Consider the following 23,423-nt stretch of genomic DNA (forward strand, 5'->3'; position numbering starts at 1 on the left):
TGCTCTCCTCTTCCACGCCAAGTAGGGTGGCCAACTCTAGTCGCTGTCTTGTGGTATGACTCATCTCTGTCTTTAATAAATAGGCACGGATTTCACTGGTGAAGCCTTGACAAGCTGACAGAAGGGCCAAACTCCAGCTTGCATTTTGCCTCTGGAATGGAATAGAAATTGGCATTATGGCAAGGACACACAGAGCTACCTTAACACGTAAGAAAATGCACATCGGGGCAATACCTTCATTAGGCCAACTGCCACGTTGCACACACTGTTTTGTAAAACGTTTTGGTTGGCCTAATGCAAGTATTTTTTCCCCAGGGTGAACGCTGGAATTCTTGTAAGGCTGGTAAGAGGTGTGCTTGCAGATTTTAAATTAAGGACATCCCTTTAAAAAAAGGACAGCCTTGCAACCCCAAAATACATAGCACAAAAGGAAAACGAATTGGGAGGGAGAAGGAATTGAATAGGTAGAAGTTCTTGGAAGGGTGTTCACACAATAAAATGTGTGAACAAGCTCCCATCCAGTGTCAGAAGGGGGTGAATTAGCACATACCAAATTTTAGATTGTAAACTTGCTGGGGGCTGGGACTTTACCCTCCCTTGAAATTTGGAAAATGCCATGTGTGTTGAGGGCAGGAGGTCACGTATTTGCACATGCATATTTACACACATATAATTTTGTTAGCGGAAGGGGAAAAGAAGTGTTTGCATCACTGAGCTGAGGGTTGAAGAAATTTTTTACCAAAGATGGGGGTGCTGGCATGAGAGTATTGGTTTTTAAAATTTATTTTGGTATCTAGAACCTACTTTTCTCTGGTCAGTTCCTACCCCGTGCAGCTTGCAAAAATATATCTCTCAAGAGCTTTAAAAACTATCTTAACAATAACAGAAGTCTGCATGGTGGAGATCTGGGTTCAAAGCTGTGCTGGTGGACCTTGTTGTTAGCTTCCTCCCTGGGTGGTCGCAGGACTAAAAAGGAGCCGGGTGCCTCACACTAAGCCTGGCCTACCTGATAGGTTTGTTGTGAGGAGAATTAGCAGGCAGTGCCCTTCTGCCTCTTGGCTTAGCCTACTTCGCAGGGTTTTGTGAGAAAAACAAGGGGGCAAACAAAAAATAGGAGGGGGGAAATAGGAGGGGAAGGGAACAATCATTATAAAAAAAACCAATTAAACATTGATACAGTTAAAGCAATGGAATCCAAAGTCCTTCACCTATGAGAAGAAGGAAAACATAGATAGATAGATAGATAGATAGATAGATAGATAGACAGACAGACAGACAGACAGACAGACAGACAGACAGACAGACAGATGATAGATATAAAATTACTGTATAATCATATGGACTCAGCTATACATCTGCAAATACAGCATTCCAAGTGCATTATACAAATGTGGCACTAGATGGCGGTGGTGAGCTTACGGCAGATTCAACATAGTTTTCAAAACGTGTCTTTTTTTAAAGCATTTTCACAGCGTTTTTTTAGTGTGTGTGTCTAGAGTCCACCACGGTAGGGCAGAATTGTAGAGTGGGAAAGGGGCCCCTGAAGAGCCCTCTCGCTTCTCCCTCTCCTCCTAGGCACACTATATACGCTTTCCTTGTTCCCCCTCAGACCCGGCGAACTACATTTCCCGGTGTCCTTTGCGCGGGCCAAGAGCGGCCTGGCCGGGGACGGACTGCAGCAGCCGCCGGGAGGCAGAGGCGGCGGCAGCGGCAGCGGCAGCGGCGGCGGTCTCGGTGGCTGCCACTTCTTCTCCCGCCTTGCCGGGCCCAGCCTGTCCTCCTCGCTTCCCTTTCCTCACAGGCCGCAGGAGGCCCGAGGCGAGAGGGGCCGGTCCCGGCGCTTTCCCTGGGCGCCTCCCCGCTTGTCACGAGGCGGCTCCACCCCGCGGCGGCGGTGGCGGCCCTCCCCCTCCTCCCCGGCCGGTCCCGCTCCTCGGCTCCGCGCAGGATCCTTCCCGAGGGCCCTCTTCGTCCTCCTCTTCCCCGCCCCCGAAGTGCCCCCGGTGGGGGGCGGGCCTTGAGGGTTGGGGGAGGACCTTCCTCTCCGTGGCCCCCGGGGGACCCTCAGGACGGAGGGAGCGAGGGGTCCGCAGCGCCGTGGGGGCGGACGTCCTCGCCGTCGGGGCGGCCGGGGTCTCCGCCAGAGGAGCGCGTCGGCGCCGGCCATGGAGCCCCCCGGGCAGGTCAAGGACCGCATCCTGGAGAACATCTCCCTCTCCGTCAAGAAGGTCAGCGGGGTGCGGAGGGGGTTGTTTTATTGGGTTGGTGTTGGAGGGGGAAACCCATAGACTCCCCCCCCCATCCCGCCACAAGGGTGCCCTTCCCAGCCCCACTTAACCGCCCCCTAACGCCGTCAACAGACACACACAGCCGGCCATCCCCATCCCAGGATATTTCTCTTCCTTTCAACCTCCCCTTACTCCCAATTCTTATTCGTTGTTATTACTATTACATGTCACTCGTTATTCTTGTTCGCTGTTGTTGCTGTTATTCACAATCATTATGATTTGTTATTAAGATCTGTTAGTTTTCTTGTCCTTTTGCTACCATCATTGGCGTTCTTGGATTTATTACCTTTTCTGTGAACTGCCCTGAGACCTCCGGGTATAGGGCGGTATATAAATTCTATTATTATTATTATTTATTATTCCCCTCCCCCCTTTGACAGGCAGGCTCCAGGCTTACAGCCGTCGCTTCACTTTCAAAATTAAAAGCAGTTAAACCAAGAGCAGGGTAGGTCACAGGAATCTGAGTCACTTAAGAACTGCTTCATGGGCTCCTTTCGGGGAGGAAGGGCAGGTTATGGATTTAATGCAATATAAATAAAATCAAGAGGTGCTATCCGGTACAACTTATACTCAGAGCGGGACCCGCTGAAGTTGATAGGTGTGGTGGATTTTTGGCTCATTGGTTTCAGTGGGTCTTCTCAGAGGAGGACGCAGCCCATTGTTGACGTATAGTGTTGTTAGTAACGTCGTTTCATCATTGTCACATGTTGTTGATGTGATTAGCTACAGTAGCATAGTATTACTTATAATACTGTTAAATCAGCCTTTTTAAATTCGTTGCAGATTTCTCAATCCTTTCCCTGCTCTCTCTTGATAAGCCTTCTATGCTGGGGGATTGTGGTGGGCGTGGGGGAAGAAAGTCAGGGGCAGGGAAGCTGTCATAGAATACAATACGGTATTCTCCTGCTGGTGTGGCTTCTTCTGAACACTACCCACCCACCCACCCAGGAGCACCCTATCAGGGCCCACCCCATGCTAATGATAACTGCTCAAGCTGTGCTTTCTGACCATTTCAACAAAGCTGTCACCTCTGTTTTAGCACCATATGACATCACTTAACCAGCTTCCCTGGTTGCAATTGTACATCTCTTTTCCCGCATGGTCTGCCTTTGCGCCCATAGCCCAGCTACTGCGCTCTCTTGCTTCCTTATGCTAGCTGGACTGTAATAAGCCTGCAACAAGCAAGCTGCAGCGCGTGTTGAAATTTCAGTGGGCCAAAGGGCTGCTTTCTTCAGCAATGGATGTTTTTAGAGAAGCCTCTGTTCCCATTTTACTGACAACAAACCGAGGTTGAAGGGAAGGGCTGCAGCTCAGCGGTGAAGCACCTGCTTACTGTGCAGAAAGTCCATGGCATCTCCAGGTGGGAAAATCCCCTGCTCAAAACACTAGGCAGTCCGTGTGGGTCATCCTGAGCCAGGTGACCAAGGGTCTACCATCCTAAGAACGTAAGGCCAATTGTCCTCGCTGTGGCCAACCAGATTCCTTTGGAAAGTCTGCAAGATGATGGACCTGAGTGCAACAGCATCTTCCCTCTGCTTTGCTTCTCAGCAGCTGCTATTCTGACTGTTTGGCATGCAGCTGTGGATGGTGGGTATTTGAGTCCAGCAACATCTGCAGGGTACCCTGATGGCTCCCCACCATGTCAGGCCTTTCCCCAGCAGGAAAGCCTCAGTGTTTTGTGGAGCTTATCTCTCCCAACCTCTTAAACAAGCAGATGCCTTCGATGGGAGGCACTTTGCTCTCTGCTGGTCCTTTGCTGCTTGAAGAAACAACCCATTGATTGGCAAGAAGGAGAGCCAGCAGTGTGTAGTTCTCATAATTGCATTAATTGTGTTTCCCAGCACTGCATCATCCAATTCACCAGTCATTCTTTCTTCTCCTTTGCCTTCTGTAACCTTTTCCCTGCCCCTGACTTTCATCCCCCAAGCCCATAATAACCCACTTATCCAAATGCACAGGCTATTCCATGCAATATCTGCAGCCAGATGTAATATGAAGGGAAAGTGCCTTTGGATAATATATTCAGTTTGCAGAACTAGGGTTTTATACTATCTAGATCTGGCTATCCTTTGCCATGACTTTGCTTGGCTGTAGGGAACCGGAGGTGAGACTGTCCTCTTTGTTACCAACTGTGCCTTTTATATTCACTACTGAAATCCATTTTTTTAAAAAGGCTTTATCCTTTTACTAGATCTGGCCTTTGGATTTCTTTATACCCTATAATGCTCATCCTTAGCTTTAATCCTAACTAGGGCTGGCAATATATCATCCAAAACTGGATTGAAGCCAATATTGTGATACCGGTTTCATAATTTTTGACTTGGCAATATGTCGTGAATCATCACGTGTGTGTGTGCTATGCAGAAATCATGGTGCAGGAAAAACTTTGAAGCAGGCAATGCCTCTACATAGCTCCATCCTTATTTCAGACACTGTGATATAGCGGTATATTGCAACGTTTAGCTGGTGACATATCACGATGTTGAAAACCAGATATCGCCCAGCCCTAATCCTAAACTGGAGACTCTTACAGTGGTTTACAAAACAATAACAAAAAGTAACTCACCCTTTGTGGTATACGTATATATGTGCAGTCAAACAGCAATATCCAAAGCAGAGATACACCTGTATAATGCAAATATTTAAAATGTTCATATAACTGTGTGTGTGCGTGCATAAGGCTAATATTGCCCTGACATCTGTCATTCCAGGATGTTGCAGATATTATGCACCGTTTCTTTGCTCAACTTTAGTCCTTTCCACATCCAGGAACAATATGTTCATTTTGGCGTCATCGGGATGTCTCAGATTCTATTAAAAACCGGTCCAATGCAGGCAGGACAGTGGGGTTTCTTCTGAAAGTACATAATGAACACCTTAGCCATTGTTGGTAGGTTAGTCACTGTTTCTACACGGTCCTCTTTGATAGCGTAACACGCAACAAAAAGTAATCACAACTTAAAACCGTTTAAAGCAATCAGTTAGCAGTGCACCTTAGATACCAGCAAGTAGATGTCTTCAGACTTGCTTCCATCTTCTCTTCCCCTCTCACTCGCTCAACTCCTCCACCCCCCCCCCCCGTCAGCCCCTTGCTCCACATAATCGCTCCTGTCTTCCCCAGGCAAATCCATTTCCACTTGTCCCACAGCAGTTGCACAAATTGCCAGTATTTCATGGCTAGCTCTTCCCACTCAACACGAAATATTGCATAAACTCTAGTGCTGGGTTGGGGAATCTCCAGCCTGTGGCCTACCAGACCTCCCCATTTGGCCCATGTGGTTTTTTTGGCCATGCCCCCTGCTTCCTCCCCATGGCTGCAAAGCAGAGAAAATGCAAAACCCCTGTAAACTCCTTTCCAAAATTCTGAAGGAAGCAGGTAGAGACCTCAAAACCTTCATAAATTGCTGTCCGGTAGTTTTTTCCTCATAAAATTGGGTCTCCATGAGTTCGTACTGTAAGGTCGCATCACCCGGGGCTCATTTGTGAGGGAAGGGTGGAATATACATTTCATAAACTAGTCCAGTGTTCCCCAACCTTGGGTCTCCAGCTGTTTTTGGACTACAACTCCCATCATCCCTCACTAGCAAGATCAGTGGTCAAGGATGATGGGAATTGTAGTCCGAAAACAGCTGGAGACCCAAGGTTGGGGAACACTGAACTAGTTAATCAGATGATGGGCCTAGGCTTAATTTTATAAGATGCCCAAATGTTCCCTAACTCCACCCTGGGAGGAGAGCATTGCTGCAACTCCTTCATCCCTCTTGTTTGAAAGTGGGTGGCATAATGCAGCGGTTGCGGGGGACTTGAAATCGTGAAGGAGTATTGCAAAATTCTTTGGCAAAGAGTTGTGATCTTTGCCATTGCATATATGCTAACCTTTTGTGGGCTTTCCTAAAGCACCCTGGAGTGGTATCTAGGTAAGTCCTACTCGGCGTCAACCCATTAAAATCAATGGCCCCAAGTTAGTCACACCCACTAATTTCAGTGGGTCTACTCTGAGGAGGACTAATGTGGAATGCAACCCCTGGAAACTGTCGTTTCAGCAAGAAACACAGTCCCCTGGGGAAGGGGCTGCTGCAGCTCATCTCAGTCCTAGGAATTTGCAATGAAGAGTGGTATTAAAGGCTTGATTTCTTTCTTTGAGGTGAATGGGGAACAGCTGCATATCAGGTAAATCCATTAATGAGGTTTGGTCAAAGGGTCCTGTCCTGAGCTTCAGTGGCAGGAGCATGGTCTTCTATGTTTAACAACTACTGGGCTGCTTTATAAAACAAGAGTTTCCCACCGGTGCCAGACTGTGTAGCCTGTGCGTTGGGTGCCATGTCAGGGCAGCCACCAGCAGGTGCATGGAAGATCTGTGATGCAGAGGAGTAGGGAGAAAGGTGCTGAGAGTAGCCCCTTGTAGGAGCAGAGCAGCTGTTGGCTATGTTGGCTGCTGGGCACAGGAGGAGGGAGGCCAAGGCTGGGAGTTGGGAGAGGGAGCTGTTGTCATTCCTTCCTTGTCTCCTGCAGCCTGCGGCCAGTCAGGCATGGCATGTGGCCATGGAAGGGGCAAACGTTGGCATCCAGGCAGCGAAAGCGAGGAGGGCTGCTGTGTGATCAGCTCTGAGCTCTGACAGGGCCCCCAGGTACTGGCTGTAGAGCAGGACCCAAATGGCCACCGAAAGAACGAAATGGTGAAGAGCAACTTTCCAGCTCCCGCGTTACCATCAGCAGAGTTTCCTCCAGCTGTTGCCGTGAGCAGAGAATGCTGTCAAAAGCACATTCCCTCCTTCCTCTCTCAGCGAGTTTCACATCAGTACAAGGGCCAGTTTGCAGAAGTTGGCCGCCGACCACTTAAGCGGGGAGCCCCTTTCCTCTAGGGGGGTTTCAGTGAGCAGGCCACAGTCCTCCTCCTCCTCTCTGCAGGGTCCTCTCTTAGTGTGCTTTCCAGGATTTTGCTGCGTGGCAGGGGATCTGTGGCCTCCCTGCAACCCCCCACTCCGTCCTTTGTGAAGTGGTTGTTCCGTCCTCGAAGGAGCAGTCATATGCTTTGCGTCAGTCTCAGCCTGCTCAGCTCATGAGCTGCACCAGCCGCTGCCTTTCTGGTTCCAGTCTTTGGAATCTGCCCAGCGCTGGCAGCTGAGCACTGAAGAAACTGGCTCAGAGTTGCCATGAAAGGGTCTCTGGTGGGCATCACCCCCATCCCATGTGGCCCCCTGTGCCCACAGAGCAGGAGGATGGCAAGCTGAGTTATCTGGTGTTGATTCATTGATCCATCTAGTTCAGTGTCACCTGCTCTGACTGGCAGCAGCTCTCCAGGGTATCCAGCAGAGAGAGGCACTTTGCTTCTACCTGGGGCCTTCTGCATGCAAAGCATGAGATACCGGCCCTCTGTCCAGGTGACGTGTGGAAGTTGCAGAGCCCCTGCTTCCTTCCTGGTCTGAGCAGTTGTGGGCCCCACCCCACCCCCAGTTGGGGACTAGGTGTTCATGGAAAGTATTCCACAGAGCAGTAGGCCCCTCAGCACTCCATACGGCAGGGGAGGCTGGGACTGACCTCTTGTCATGGGGGTATTTTCCATCAGCTCTGAATAGTCAGCCGGGTTCAAGCCGAACATCTCAGGCGTCTGTTTACGGTGCTCTCTCTGTTTGTGTGTCCTGCCTGTGAATGTGCTTGGGCAATCACATGGGTGTCTCTTAAACATGGACGCCGTTTGTTTTGCTTGTCAAAGGGTTTATAAATAGCTCTGTGACTCACCAGACCAGCATTCCCACAGGAGGAAATTTTGCCCTGTCACCTTATGGGTCAGCTTTGCTTGGTGGCATCAGCTGGGGCAGAACCTGATCAGTCAAGTATTGCTTGGCAGGATATCCAGTTGACACGTGAATTGACACCCTGATCAGGGAGGGAGGTCCAGCTTCCTGCCTTTCCTGCTGGTCGGGATTTTTCAGCCCCCCTGGAGCAGGTGTTTTTACCAGAACATGCAGTTTTTACCCCATTGGGTGCAGTGTGAGAAAGTCAGATATATAAACTAGGTGCCGAATGGCTCCTTAAACCAAAGTAAACAGGATGTTTAGTTGCCACTTTTGGGCCAGGCAGCTCTGAAGTCTTATTTTTCAAATGATGGACTGACTGTGATTAATTCTCGGTTAAACATTTGGTTAGTTCAGATGGAAACCATGAACTAGGTGTAGAACGTTGAGAACTTAAAGAAGAAAAGTCATTGATCCAGGGACAGTCCACATATATTGTCCTGTTCCAACCTCTTATTTTTAATGGTTACACAGACCATTCATAACATAAGAATATTCTTCACAACTGTGAGCAGGGCAGTGGGATGGAGGAAGTGAAGACAAGCGACAACAGTTAACTATAGCGTTGTTCACTGCTCCTTTTCCAGAAAGAGCATTTTGGCTCCTAAAATCCATTCTGATTGTGCAGATAGAATATAACGGATTGAATTCTACAGGATGGAGTATTAGTGTGTGAAAACAGTCCAGATCCAATGATTCCCAGGCATGCACCTCTGGAGATGTCAGGCACCATCCTGGCGCCCAGGCATCTTCACTTCACTATCGCAAGTGACCGATAGCCAGGTGCAAAATGACTAGTTTTGAACACCATTTGGGTGCTGTTCTGCATCCACACCAAGGGTGTGATAGTGGGGTACAGTGGGTATTGCTGTACTGGGGCCAGGCCTAGAGCCAGTAGTGGGGTCGGACTCTGAGATTTCCTTTATGGTTGGGAAAGAAAGAGTTGTATCCAATTAACATTTATTCAGAGTAGATCCATTGGAATTAATGACCATGATTAACTTCAGTCCTTTAGCTTCAGTGGTTCCTCGGTTTCAAGCAGGGGAGACGCTACTGGGGCCTGGGACCTTTGGCAAGCTTAGCAGATTCTCTGCCGCCGAGCCCCCTTCCCTGTGTGTCCTCAGTGTTGCTTCCCTTGCACTTGCTGCCATTAGCCCCTAGGGGGCAGAGCTCCAAGAGGCAGACAGGCCAACCCCCTCCAGGCCAGGAGCAGCTCTTCCTTGCGCCCCCCCCCCTCCTCTCCTTGCAGTCTGTGCTGGAGAGCTTCTGTGCAGGTACACTGTGGGACACACCCCTTGGGTGAGCAATTGCAAAATGGGCGACGGGAGCTATGGGGTGTTTCCTCTGCTGCCTCAGGCTCTCCCTGCGATCCGATCAGCTCGTCGCAGGAGCCTCATCCAGCTGAGGCAGCGCATTGCTTGGGTGTCCCTCCCAAAACCGGAGAGGCTGGGAACCCTGGCTTAGGGAGAAAATGTCCCTCCCACCTTGCTCTGTGCGTCTGATTGGCCGGGAGAACTGTCTGCATACACAACTGTATCCCAGCAGGCATACAGAAGTGGTGCTGATGGAAGGTACCCACAATAAATATCTCCCTGCCCCCCCCCCCGCTTGCTTCACAGCTGGACCCCTCTTGTCACCTGCAGGAAATAGCTCACGGCCAGAGCGCCTGCCTTGCAAGCAGAAAGCACCAGGTTCAATCCCCATCAGCAGAGCCAGTGTTGTGTAGTGGTTAAGAGCGGTAGACTCGTAATCTGGTGAACCGGGTTCTCGTCTCCGCTCCTCCACATGCAGCTGCTGGGTGACCTTGGGCCAGTCATACTTCTTTGAAGTCTCTCAGCCCCACTCACCTCACAGAGTGTTTGTTGTGGGGGAGGAAGGGAAAGGAGATTGTTAGCTGCTTTGAGACTCCTTAGGGTAGTGATAAAGCGGGATATCAAATCCAAACTCCTCCTCCTCCTCCTCCTCCTCTTCTTCTTCTTCTTCTTCTTCTTCTTCTTCTTCTTCTTCTTCTTCTTCTTCTGCATCTTCAGGCACGGCTGGGAAAAGCCTTTTGAGCCCTTCAGAGGCATCTCAGCTCCTAGGTGCTTGCCCCCTGGACCCCTCAGGGGTGTCACAATTCCTTCATTGCTACCTTCCGGCTCTATAATTCTACAAGGCAGAATGCTCTCTCCCAAAATTCATTCACTGACGTGTTTTTTCTCTTTCTCTCACCCTTAGCTGCAAAGCTACTTCGCCGCCTGTGAGGATGAAACTCCGGCCATCAGGAACCACGACAAGGTCCTGCAGAGGCTCTGCGAGCACCTTGACCATGCGCTGCTGTATGGGTAGGCCTTCCTAACCGCTTTCCAGTTCGGTGTTGAAAATATTCCCAACCCCCAGTGCCACTCCTCTCTTTGAAAATGTTGCAAAGATGAAGGAACACTTCGTGAATTAAGAACCTGGCTTGTTTGAGTGGCACTTGGGAAGGGCTCTTACCGTCCCCCCCCCCTTCCTTGTTCGGCCCACTTTATGAGAGAACCTGTGAGCGTTTTCTCTTAAAGCAACAGGCTAGGCGTAAAAGCCCTGCCAGCTTCAGACAGGAAAAGGCTGCCAGGCAGACATTAAAGTCGCCAATATCTCCGTGCGCTTCTACAGATCCAAGGTGCAACTTTACTTGCAGTACTGCGTACGGTTCTCATCACCACACCTCAGATAGGGTCTGAAAATGAAAAGCCAAATGACCGATGGAGCAGCTCCCCTGTGAAGAGAGGTTGCCATGTTTGGGACTTGCTAGTGTAAGGAGGGGGAAAGGTGGAGAGATGGGATAGAGGCATGGAGAAAGTGGGCAAGGGGAAGCTTTTCAGATCCCGCAGAAGCTGAATGGTGAGAGATTCAGGACAGGCAGGAAGAAGAAGCAGCTTATGAGTTCTCACAGAGCCCCCAGAGGTGGTGATGGACTCCACCTTGGGCAGATATTCATCGAGCGGAAGGAGGGGGGCTATCAGTGGAATTGCTAGCTACTGCAGCCACAGCCTTCCTCCAATATCAGAGATGGCAGGCCATCTGAATGCCAGCTGGTGGGGAACAGCCATGGGGCTGCCTGTGAGCCTCCTGGAAGAACCAGATTGGCTGCTGTGGGGCAGAATGCTTGTCTTGATAGGCTTTTGGCCTGATCCAGCAGCTAAGCTCCTCTGGTGTTCTTGTAAGGTGACAGGTGGTACCTGGAGTCAATTCATGAGCAAGTTGAGTTAGATATTTTGGGTCTGGGCTGGATCTCTCCTGAACATTTTCTCTGGGGCTGCGGAGGCAATGAAAGGAAGTCCATGTGCCTTCCAGGCTGTGCAGCAGGTCCCCCTTACAATTCGAAAAAAGTGGCCTGTTTTGCCTTTAGAGTGCCCGTTTTAAAGAGAAAAGTTTGCTGGGATGATGAGTTAAATTCTTCAGGGGAGCAAACTCTTGTCTGACAGAATTCCTGGTTTCAATAATTATTGTAACTGTGTAATGTATTTTATTCTGCTTTGTGTATTATTATTATTTTGTAATGGCCCCAGCTACACAGATAAATAATATTCATATTGCAGGCTGCTCTGTTAAACAGCTCTGAGGCCGAGGCCTTGACACAGTGGCTGTCCTCCATCACCCTGTTTTTACTCCTCCGTTTCCACAGGCTGCAAGATCTCCCTTCGGGCTACTGGGTCCTGGTGGTCCATTTCACTCGCCGAGAAGCCATTGAGCAGATCGAGGTCCTGGAGCACGTGGCCACCAACTTGGGGCGCAGTAAGTGCGGGCCAGAGCCTGGCTGGCAACCACCTTCCCGGGATGTAATGTAGCCTAGTGTTTGTGTTACATGTTTTCTGGTTCAACTTAAACCCAACCTGCGCCCTAGGATCTGAAGACAAACCACTCCTTTGCATCCTGGCTGCTGCCACGACTAGAGCTCTCAGGATGCAGGAGAGAAACTAGGGAACTCTGTCCTTCAGGGGGTCCCTTTGGCCCCTCTCTGCCTGCCTTCCACCACTCAGGTAGGATACTTTTATTTAGGCTATCTTTTAATTTGACCAGTTAGGGATTGTCCTAGTCCTACTCAGGAGATGCATTTAAATTAAAAAACCTAAAGTAGTCATGTTCCTTAACTTTGACAGGTCTACTCAGAGTAGGGCTAGCATTGGCTACAATTCTGGATTTTTAATGGCTCTATTCCAGTTATTTTAGCTGTTGTCTCTTTTCCTGTGGTCTTTTATTATTATTTTTAATGCTATATTGCTGTTGTTTCGGGGGGTTTTAAATCTGCCCTGAGCACTGCCATTGTTGCTTTCTTTACTGTAGAACGAGAGAATATAAACTCTCTGAAATGAATGAAACACATATCCTGTTCTAAGCTGTTGCTCCCTTTGGGCTCCTATCCAAAGGACTGATTCAGTCTTCCAGCTGCCAGGCCATTGGCTGGTTCAGCAGTCCTCCTCCTCACAGGGGTCCCCCATCCAGGCACTCCCCAGGCCTACTGTAACCATGTTGTGTTGACTCTGAAATACGTTGGGACGGGGAGGGGAATTTGTGTTCCCTAGACCCCTCTCTGCTGACACAAGGACATGCAAGCTTCTGAGCTGCACTGAGATCTTCGCCAGGCTGCCAGCTTTGTACAGAACCAGGTTCCTTAACAGGAGCGAGGATGCTCTGATCCCATAGTGTTTTGCTGGTTAAAGCAGGGGCTGATTTAAGGCTGGCACCTTTTTCAAAAGGGCTTAATCCTGAGACATTTGATGGGCTTGGCCTTGTGTAATACAGAAAAAACAGTATTGTCCTGCAACCTGAGGTTAAGGAGCAGGGCATGGCTTCCCAGCACCTCTTGGCAGCAGCTGAGCCTTGTCTCATGGTGACACCTCGGAGGCATTACCCAAAGCCTGTGCATTGAGCCTGTTGCTCTTGACATTTAACCATGGTGGGTGGGAGGTTGCCTACTCCTCAAGCAGTGCCCGTAAAGCCCTCTCCTTTTCCGCCCCCCCCTTGCAGGCCGAGCATGGCTGTACCTGGCCCTCAATGAGAACTCCCTGGAGAGCTACCTGCGCCTTTTCCAGGAGAACCTGAGTCTGCTGCACAAGTACTACGTCAAGTGAGTCTGGCACTGGGATGGAGAAGGCACAGCTGCGCTTCCCCCCCACCCTTAATGTTCAAACGGTGTAAGGGAAGTGCAAACTGTTGAGTCGGCATGTTTTAAAATACATACAACTATTCCAGTTCATTGGTTTCTTATGTAAATCGTCTTTTTGAATGCAGTATAGAAAACACACAAAGTTTACATTATTGGGTGTCCCCACTTAATTGAATATTGCAGTTCAACAGACTTTGGGTTATTGGGAAAAGGTTTAAACGGTACATTTTGTTAGCATGGGTGACTCTCTTACTTTCATTTTTTCTAAATGGAAGTCAAATAAACACACTAATTCAGATTCCATTTGACTGAGGGTGCCAGAAGACTTCTCTTCTCTTTTCTTTTTTTAAATAAAAACTTAACGATTTTATTTAAACAAGATAGGCAAAAGGAAAACGTTTACAACAGTGTAACACAGTTCAGTTCAGAATACCAGACAAGGAAAACTTTCTGATTCAAAATTTTCTGGAAAACCAACATATTTGCCTTCATTGATGTTGCAAGGAGTCAAAACAGACAGATCTGCTTACGTGACTTGGAATATTAAACGGAAGCCTTTTCAATCTTTCCTTCCTTGCAGAACTTGCAGAATTTGTCTTTTTGGATTGCAGAAGGAAGGGAAAGATCAGATGGGAAGAGGTTGGGCTTTGTTTTTACCTGGGTGGGCCATGAAACCTCTGGGTTCTTGGATGACCAGCTTCAACTTCTCTCTCCCACAGGAACGCTCTTGTCTGCAGCCACCATCATTTGACCCTCTTCCTCACGCTGGTCTCTGGTTTGGAGTTCATCCGCTTTGATTTGGACCTGGTGAGCAAATCTTCTCCTCTTGCTAGAGAGTAGCAGAGAGACACACACACAGAAGCAGCAAAGAACAAACTCTTGATGCAAACCTGCCCGGTATTTTTCAATCCCCCTGGCCCCCATTTGACTACCCCAGTCTTTGGCATCACAACTTCCTTCAGGCTTAGAATACACTCACGGAAATTTCCATGCCTCCTTCTGAGTTGCAGCATCTTCTTGGTGCCACAAGGAAAGCTTAATCCACCTCCGGCCTACCGTTCAATTTCCTGCATCTATGGCCAAATAAAGATGCTGCATTGATTTTTTCCCCATTTTGAAAGGCCCTTGCTGCTTCTGTATTACATTAGCAGCATTTAAGAAGTACTTTGCTAGAGACTAGGACTAAGAGCCCTGTGTGGAAAGTGATTTACTGGGCTGGCAGGGGAGAGAGAGAGAGAGACTCAAGAGGGACCCCTTCATTACACTGGCTGTTCAAACCCCTTTCGCTACAGCCTTCTGATTTAGTCTGGACCAAAGAGGAGCAGCATTTCACCTTCCTTTTATTCCTTAGGTGCCTTGAGGTGTGTTCTGAGCTTTAGTGGCAAGCCCTTTTCAATTAATTTGCCAACTAGGCGCATCAGTGTCAAGGAGCCTGCAAGCAGACCTTTTCCCCACAAAGATGCCTCTCCCAGGGCTCTGGGTACTGAGACTTCCCCCTATTCAAGTTACCCCCTCTTGTTCTTCCTTAATAAACAGCCCTCTGAGCGCTGGCCTGACTGTGGCTCCAGTTCTCTGCAGTGCTTGGAGGCAGCTGGCCACATGCAGGTGCCCTAAGAGAGGTGGCGCCTGGAAGCAGGATGGTGGCAGCAGTGAGCAGCCAGCTGTGCTGCCAGCAGGGTTCCCTAGGGGAGGCAGGTCAGGAGGTGGGTTTCTCCATTCCCTAGATCAGTGTTTTTCAACCTTTTTTGGCCAAAGGCACACTTGTTTCATGAAAAAAATCACGAGGCACACCACCATTAGAAATGTTAAAAAATTTAACTCTGTGCCTATATTGACTATATAAAGTAATTCTCTTGAATAGGAATCAAATAAACACAAAGAAAGTATTTTATAATTACTTTATTATGAAATAGTAAGTAAACAGAAATATGAAAAATTATAAAATACTTTATTCAGTGCGCAACCTGGGCCTGTTTGGCTGAACACAAAGCTGATATTCTGGCTGGAATCGAACGTTGTGGACCGTTCTCTGCTCAGCGGGGATCGATTCGCTGATCCCCGCTGAGCCGGCGGATGACAGCTCCGTCTCCGCACTGTGTGCGGAGAGGGAGATGTCAGAGCCCCGCTGCTCTCTATGGGGAATCAGATGAGAGCGGACCGCCTGTCCGCTCTCATCTGATCCCATCCGATCTGATCCCCACCCAGGACGGATGGAAAATAGGGTGGACACAGTCCGGCGCCCGCCTAGTGGGCGAAAATTTGACATTTTTATTTTTTAAAAATCTTTTGAATTTTTCAATTTTTCCCACGGCACACCAGGCAACATCTCGCGGCACACTAGTGTGCCGCGGAACAGTGGTTGAAAAACACTGCCCTAGATGAACAGTAACCCCAGGTTTTTCCCTGGCCCTTCCAGGATGCCCCTTACCTGGACCTGGCGCCCTACATGCCGGATTACTACAAGCCTCAGTACCTGCTAGACTTCGAGGACCGCCTGCCCAGCTCAGTCCATGGCTCTGACAGCCTCTCCCTCAACTCCTTCAATTCCGTCACCTCCACCAACCTGGAATGGGACGACAGTGCCATTGCCCCCTCCAGCGAGGGTAAGTGGGGTGCAAGTGTTCGAACAGGGCTGGAGGAGGCCAGGGGGTTGTTGCACAGTGCCTGAAGTCTGCAGGCAGAAATCCCTCCTCGCTCACAAAACAGCAATTTGGGGCGAAGGCACAGAGAGTTAATCCAGTTTGGGTATCTAGTAGTGGTGCTGTTTCTCTGCAGAGAGAAGGGGAGGGAGCGTGGGTGATTTCGCTGGTAGGGTATTCCAGCCCTCTGTGCTGGAGAGCCAGAGCATGGGTGGCATCTCGTCTTCGTGGGCAAAACCCAGGGTGTGGGAGTTACCTGCAGCCAGGTCTCTCCATGGCCTAAAAGGCTTCCTCTTGGATACACATGAATGGAGTACTTCTTTCAGAGTGGTGTGTTTAATAAGGTATTTGAAAATGTCATGCTGGGGGTGTGCACGGTTTTCTCCCTACCTGATGCTGGTTAAGCCTGTGCTGTAGAATGAACTGGGTAGTCCCGAGGTGCTAGACTGGACTGTACCACATCTGAGAGCCAGTCAGCGGAACCACTTTTTTCATGCCCTCTTGTGTTCAAAAAACGAACAAGCAAGCAGGAACAGACCCAGAGGAATAGGAGGCAGGCACAACTAAGGAGTAGGCCGAACTTGAATATTCCTCCCTGGTAAACTGCCGTGTTTGTTGCTGGCGATGATGGCGTTTCCTTTCTGGAAGTTTTGTATTTGGGGGAGCATTTGGAAACTGGCTCCCCCCCCCCTTGCAGCCTGGAGTGGTATAATCCAGCCACAGTTCCCCACCTCTCCTCTGCCCCTTCTGTAGACCTGTGCTGCTGGGAAGAACCAGCATGATGTAGTGGACGGATTGTCAGACTAGGGCCTGGGAGACCAGGGTTCGAATCTCTGCCTGGCCATGAAGCTCACAGGGTCACTGCCTCTCAGCCCAACCTACCTCACAGGGTTGTTGTGGCCATTAAATGAGGAGGAGGCAAACCATGTACAGTGGTACCCCGCAAGACGAACGCCTCGCGAGACGAAAAACTCGCAAAACGAAAGGTTTTTTCGTTTTCGAGTTGCCTCGCAAGACGAATTTCCCTATGGGCTTGCTTTGCAAAACGAAGCTTGCCCTGGGGACAGCGGGTCTTCTCTTTTGAAGCAAGGGGCGGCCGGGAGAAGCGATCTTCTCCCCACAGCCCCAGGTCCAGGGACAGCGGGAAGCGCTTCCCGCTGCCCCCAGACCTCTTTTGAAGCAAGGGGCGGTGGGGAGATTGCGATCTCCCCGCAGCCCCTTGCTTCAAAAGAGGTCCGGGGGCAGCGCGAAGCGCAGCGCTTCTTCCCCGCTGCCCCCGGACCTCTTTTGAAGCAAGGGGCTGCAGGGAGATTGCTTCTCCCGGTGCTCCGAAGCGGGGCGGGGGGGCGGGAACACCTTCCCCCACCGCCCGGCTTCGGAACGCTGCTCCGAAGCGGGGCGGGGGGGGCGGGAACACCTTCCCCCACCGCCCCGCTTCGGAACGGTGCTCCGAAGCGGGGCGGGGGGGGTGGGAACACCTTCCCCCACCGCCCGGCTTCGGAACGGTGCTCCGAAGCGGGGCGGGGGGGTGGGAACACCTTCCCCCACCGCCCCACTTTGGAACGGTGCTCCGAAGCGGGGCGGGGGGGTGGGAACACCTTGCCCCGCTTCGGAACGGTGCTCCGAAGTGGGGCGGGGGGGTGGGAACACCTTCTGAAGGCTGGCGGGGGGCAAAAGTCTTTGTCCCCCCTGCCTGCCTTCCCAGGGGCTTTTAAATCGCCCCGGACAGCGGAGAAGTCCTCCGCTGTCCCGGGGTGATTTTAAAATGCCGCCCGCCAGCATTTTAAGATTGCCCGGACAGCGGAGAAGTCCTCCGCTGTCCCGGGGTTTTTTAAAATGCTGGGGGTGGGAAGAAAAGCCCTTATCCCCCCCCCAGCCTTCAGAAGAGGTCCGGGGACAGACTGTCCCCGGACCTGGTCTGAAGGCGGTTTCCCTAGGAACGCATTAATTGATTTTCAATGCATTCCTATGGGAAACCGTGCATCGCAAGATGAAAAACTCGCAAGACGAAGTGACTTGCGGAACGAATTAATTTCGTCTTGTGAGGCACCACTGTATACCACTCTAGAGCTCTTTGGAGAAAAAAGGCGGGATATAAATGCTATAAATAATAAGAGCAATGAATTAGCACCCTGCCTCTGTCCCCCTTGACGCCCCCCCCCCCGCCGCACACACTACTGGCCATTTATTCCCCACCCCTTCCTTCAGCCTCCGTTTCTAACCCTCCTTTTTTATCCCTCGTTTTGTAGATTATGATTTTGGAGATGTGTTCCCTGCAGTGCCGTCCATGCCCACCACAGCCTGGGAAGGTGCGACGAGCTCGCCCGCTTCTCCGTAGCCGTGCTCTCTCTCTGCCGCTTTTGTTTCCTTCGTCAGAGCTTGCCTGCATGCCCCGCTATGGGCCCCTAATGCCGCTTGGTGCCCCCAGGGGGAACCAGCGGCTCAGAAGAGTGTGAGGTCCCTCCCTCCGCCGTTCCTTGTGGGGTAAACAAGGGCTTGGCACTGGGGAGCGAGGGCTCTCCACCTTGCTGGCCCTTCTCCGCAGCCTTTGACCTCCCTCTCCCTCCCGGTGGGGCCAGTCCTGAGTGTCTTTAACATCCTTCCTTGTTCTGTGGCTTTGTCTCTGGCAGCATGAGATGCTGGGTGTCCTCCTCGTCTCCAGATTAACAAGCCTTCCAAACCCTCTTTTTCTGCACAGGCGTCGGTGATCACCTTCTCCCGGGCCACTAACCACTTTCTCTGTTCCAACAGTGCATGGGAAAGACCCGAAAGAAGCCATCACTTATTTGATTGCCACCAACCCCCCTCCCCCCCCCCGGCAGCCTCTTTTTTTAAGCTGGCTTCTGCAAGCCCATCTCTTTTCTCTGTTCTCCCTTTTATGGGCTGCCTCGGACTCTGTGCCACCTCCTCCTCACAGGGCTTTGCAGCAGAAGGAAACCAAGGACTCTCTATTACAAGCTGCTCTCTGTCTTGTTTGTAGGCGAGCTTCTAGTTCTTATGATTGGAAAGGGAAACAGGGAGGACAGGACAGCAGAAATTGCCAGTGGGAAGGTGCTCCGAACGTTGAGTTGAGGCTCCTCCTGCCCGTTTTGCGTTCTCTTCCAAGAGCAATCTGCCTGCCAACCCTGCGGTGCTCAGGGTTTGGGGCACCTGTTCATGGCTGATGTTGGGTTGCTTACAGAGCAGCTGAATGGGACTGCTCCTCTCGCCTTGCTTGGAGCCAAGTCTAATCCCAAGGCAGCTCAGCACTCAGTGGCGTTTCTGCACTACATTGCTGTAGTTCTTTAAATAACTGAACAAGCTTGAAAACCTGTGAGTTCTGTCTAAACAGGCATTAAAACATCAGGGGGTGCTGAATAATGCCATGTAATAATAATAATAATAATAATAATAATAATTATTATTATTATTATTATTATTATTATTATTATTATTATTATTATTATTTATTTATACCCCGCCCATCTGGCTGAATTTCCCCAGCCACTCTGGGCGGCTCCCAATCGAGTGTTAAAAAGAGTACAGCATTAAATATTAAAAACTTCCCTAAACAGGGCTGCCCTCAGACGTTTTTTAAAGATAGGATAGCTGCTTATTTCCTTCACATCTGGAGGGTATGGTGTTCCACAGGGCGGGCGCCTCTACCGAGAAGGCCCTCTGTCTGGTTCCCCGTAACCTCACTTCTCGCAGTGAGGGAACCGCCAGAAGGGCCTCGGCGCTGGATCTCAGTGTCCGGGCTGAACGATGATAAGTATCGCAATCTGTGATAACTTTCCAAAACTAGTTTTAAACCGAAACCAATGAGCACTTGTGAGGTAGACAAGTCCTCCTCTGATTCCTGGCTGCTTACTTTGAATGACCCTGAGCTGTCTCCGGAGGTCTGCAGGGGGCACCAAAAACCAACCCTTTGCTGGGGGATCCTTCATGGGCCACTCTTTCCCCAGGCTTTGCTTTCGGCTTCAGGACTTTCTCGTAGGGAGGGGGGAGCTGAGTCACACTTTGTTGCTTTTTCTCCTCCTCTTGCTCAGACGGAGACCTAACAGACACCCTCAGCTGCTCGCGCTCCACAGCCTCGGAGGTGAACAACTGCCGAGCGTCGGCCAAGAGCCCAACTCAGCAGCGCTACAACCCTTTCAATGAGAAGGCAGAGGCATTGTCCTCCATTGAGACCACCCCAGTCCACTCTGCCTCCCAAGAGAAGGCAGACCTCACAACCACGGAGGGCACCGACCAATCGGAGAACTGCATGGAGCTGGAGGTCATAAGGTCAGTGGTGGGAGGGAGGCAGAAAGTCCAGGGTTCCCTGGCCAGTTAGAATCCTATGAAACTGCTTATTATCATAATTATCATTATCCTTATATTTTTTAAAAAATATTTTTATTGGTTTTTACAAAAACAAATTCAAAATAATAAGGAGAAAAAACTTTAACCACATCTATATACGAGATTCTCTGAATCTCGTGACTTTCCCACGTCCCCTGCATGGGTGCTTAAAATGATTTTTCTAAAACTACATATCATTACTGTAATGGGTATGAGTTACTCGTGCGTAAACTGGTGCCTTTCTCGGCTAATTTGCCTTGTTAAAACTTTCTGACTGCACAGCCCCTTCTCATGGTGGTTGCCTCAGTCACTGGCAGAATCCGTCAGTGGGTGTTTCTTAAATCTTTTCCAACATAAAAGTTGTTTGACACCCAGTCTCCTCCTACTCTCTCTGCACGGAAGTCTTCTGCGCAGGGTGAGCGTGGGTAGCGGAGGACCCGTGCTCTCCCCGCTGGTGTCCGGTGAAGAGTCCTGGAGCCCTCTCGCCGATTCCCCCATCAGCCCCTCTATATTCCTGGTGATGCGCTGATTTGCTTCCCCATCTGCGGAGCTGCCTCTCTCCCTGCTGGGCCCTTCTCCAGCATCATTTGAGAGCCTTCTCTCCGCTTCTAGCTCTGATGTCAGTTCCCTGACAATTACATTCTCCAGTTTTCATTTCTCTAAATTATCCATATTTTTCGTTTCTTTGCAAGTTATTTTAAAAGTCCAGCTAACACTTTTATTTGTTTAATATGGTCTCCTAAGTAAATAATAAATTTCCCCCCATTCTTTTTCAAAGTCATTATCTTCTTGATTCCTGATTCTCCCAGTCAGTTTTGCCGTTTCAGCATTTCAGTTTGGCTTGCCATTCTTCCTTGGTTGGAACTGTTGTGCTTTCCATCTTTGGACTAGCATCATCATCATCATCATCCCAGGGCAGCAATTTAAAATTCAGTACTATATTAACAGTTGAAGCAAGTCAGAGGAAGAGAGTATGTCCTAAAAAACCTCGCTTCTTGAGCGGTCAGAGGTCAGAGTAAAGGAGTACATCTTCAGCATTCCTGTTGAATTGGGCCATTCTTCCATCTAGCTGAGTGTCCTCCACTCCTGACAGTTAGCAGGTTTGCAGTCAGAGATACCAGGGAGGTGGATAGGCTTCACTGCTGAGCTATTGTCCCCTCCTTAAAACATATTATAAATTACCTGGATGAAAGTGGCAGTACCTTGCTCTGTCTTGCTTATGGCTGGGCTAACTGTGGCCCTCCAGATGTTGCTTGACTCCAACTCCCTCCAGGCTCAGCATCGCCTGTGGTCAGGGAAGATGGAAGGAGCTGGAGTCCGACACCCAGAGTGCCACAGGTTCCACACCCCTGCGTTCAAGAGGAGGCAGAGTTGTGATGGAGGTAGGCAGGGGCAGGAGAGGCAAATGACTGTCTAGTTTAGGTTTGGGGGAGCCGTGGCCTTCCAGATGTTGCTAGACTTCAATTCCCATCAGCCCCAGCCAGCTGCTTCTGTTCCTAATAAGCCTAGGGAGATGTCCTTCGGTATGGGACCAAATATTCACAGTGGCTGCGTTCTCTAGAGGGCTGTCGCTGCCCCCCAATACCCCCGTGCCCTGACGCTGCCCTTATGCCTCACAGTGCTTCTACTTCTCCATCTCTTATTTTATTTTATTTTATTTTCAGGTTCATGCATTTCAATTTTACAGTCATTTTAACATATCAAAACTTGACTTCCTTCCCCCTCCTTCTGCGGTTCCTTAAATTTATTTTTAATATCTTCTGCATTTCCAAATTAACTTTATTCATTTATTCATCTACTTTAAATATGTACTCTTTTAAAACTGCAGATTACAATAATCTTGCCAGTGTTCTTATATTCAATAAACCATTTCCATTCTTTTATAAAAAAGGTTGCTATCTTGATTTCTTATTTTTTCCAGTAACTTTCATCATTTCTGCATATTCCATAAGTTTTTGTATCCATTCTTCTTTCGGCGGGACTTCTGCTTCTTTCCAATTTTGGGCAAGTAACATTCTTGCTGCAGTAGTAGCATACATGAATACGTTTTTGTACAGTTTGGGTAGTTCTGTCCCTATAATTCCCAAAAGGAAATTTTCTGGGTTTGTTTTTTTACAAACGTTATTTAAAACATCTTTTTCAATTCATTATATATCATTTCCCAGGAAGCTTCAAGACCACCACATGATAAAAAGAACCTTCTTTCTCCTTACATTTCCAACACTTACTTGATTTAGAGTTATACATTTTTGCCAATTTACTCGGTGTTAGATATCTAACATCTGTCTATCTATCTATCTATCTATCTATCTATCTATCTAATACTTCTCCATCTCTTTGTAGGTTAGCTAAAAAGAAGAAGACAGGCAAGAAGAAAAAGGTCAAGACCGAAGAGGTCAGACAGGAGGACTCCAGCACCACTCCCAACTCTTCTGCGGCCCAGGCTGGAACCCAAGGGGCAGGCGAGGGGGACAAGTCGGGCACCGGAGCCAGGCGGCAGGAATCTGGCCTGGAAGCCAGCCCAGATGTCAGCAGCGAGAGGAGCCCCGCCCTTCCCCAGCTGGGTCTGTGCATCCCCGAGATGAAGGACACCTCCATGGAGAGGATGGGGCAATCTCTGAGCAGGGTGATTGACTCCCTGGACGATGCCGGGGGGTGGAGCCGCTCCCTCGAGCCCCCGGACCAGTCCTTTCGGACCGTCTTGCCAGAGGAGGCCCCCTCGGAGGGGCCACCCTCTGGCAGCGTTAGTGAGGGGGTTTCGGCCCCCATGGATTTCTACCGCTTTACCGTCGAGAGTCCAAACGCTGCTTCGGCAGGTGGTGGCCGCCATGACGCTGCAGGGGATGGTCAACCGCCACATGTTCCTGGTGGCCCTCAAGCTGCTGGAGAAGAGGAGGAAGGAGGAGGAGGAGAAGAGACGGCTGGGCCACGCATAGCCACGGACTTGCAGGACGAGGAGGAGGAGGTGGCGGTGGTGGTTGAGGCAGGCAGTGTGGAGGCCCTCGGTAAGCTAAAGGGAGACAGGACCAGCCCCTCTCCGAGCAGCGCTGAGGACTCTGGCGTGGAAGAAGGCCAGGGGAGCCCTTCTGAGGCAGCCCACCCCTCTGAGTTCAGGTAAGTGGCTGTGCAGAGGGAACCAAATAAAGCTGCCAGGAAATCCAGTCCTGCAAAAGAAGGTGGGAACCTTTCTGACCCCGGGCAGGGTAGGATGGGAAGGGGAAACGGTTATTCCCCTTATAAATGAGGTATA

At 49.9% G+C, this 23,423-nt stretch overlaps 1 protein-coding gene across 2 annotated transcripts in view; it reads left to right on the top strand.

The window, feature by feature from the left end:
• The first annotated feature begins 1,669 nt into the window (after positions 1-1,669).
• The window catches only part of PLEKHM2 (pleckstrin homology and RUN domain containing M2), a 35,558-nt gene continuing 13,804 nt past the window's right edge, over positions 1,670-23,423 (top strand). The window contains exons 1-9 of one of the 2 annotated variants that reach the window (XM_081203492.1): positions 1,677-2,228; positions 10,301-10,407; positions 11,730-11,839; positions 13,073-13,172; positions 13,931-14,018; positions 15,628-15,814; positions 18,100-18,159; positions 19,879-20,116; positions 22,517-23,287. In XM_081203492.1, coding sequence (XP_081059618.1) covers positions 2,166-2,228; positions 10,301-10,407; positions 11,730-11,839; positions 13,073-13,172; positions 13,931-14,018; positions 15,628-15,814; positions 18,100-18,159; positions 19,879-20,116; positions 22,517-23,287 — 1,724 coding nt within the window. In that variant the 5' untranslated portion in view covers positions 1,677-2,165. Of the gene's footprint in view, positions 2,229-10,300; positions 10,408-11,729; positions 11,840-13,072; positions 13,173-13,930; positions 14,019-15,627; positions 15,815-18,099; positions 18,160-19,878; positions 20,117-22,516; positions 23,288-23,423 lie in introns of both variants that reach the window. The other variant, XM_081203493.1, reaches the window with a different exon arrangement.

The sequence above is a fragment of the Podarcis bocagei genome (assembly GCF_964188305.1).
Source record: "Podarcis bocagei genome assembly, chromosome: 7".
Taxonomy (NCBI): domain Eukaryota; kingdom Metazoa; phylum Chordata; class Lepidosauria; order Squamata; family Lacertidae; genus Podarcis; species Podarcis bocagei.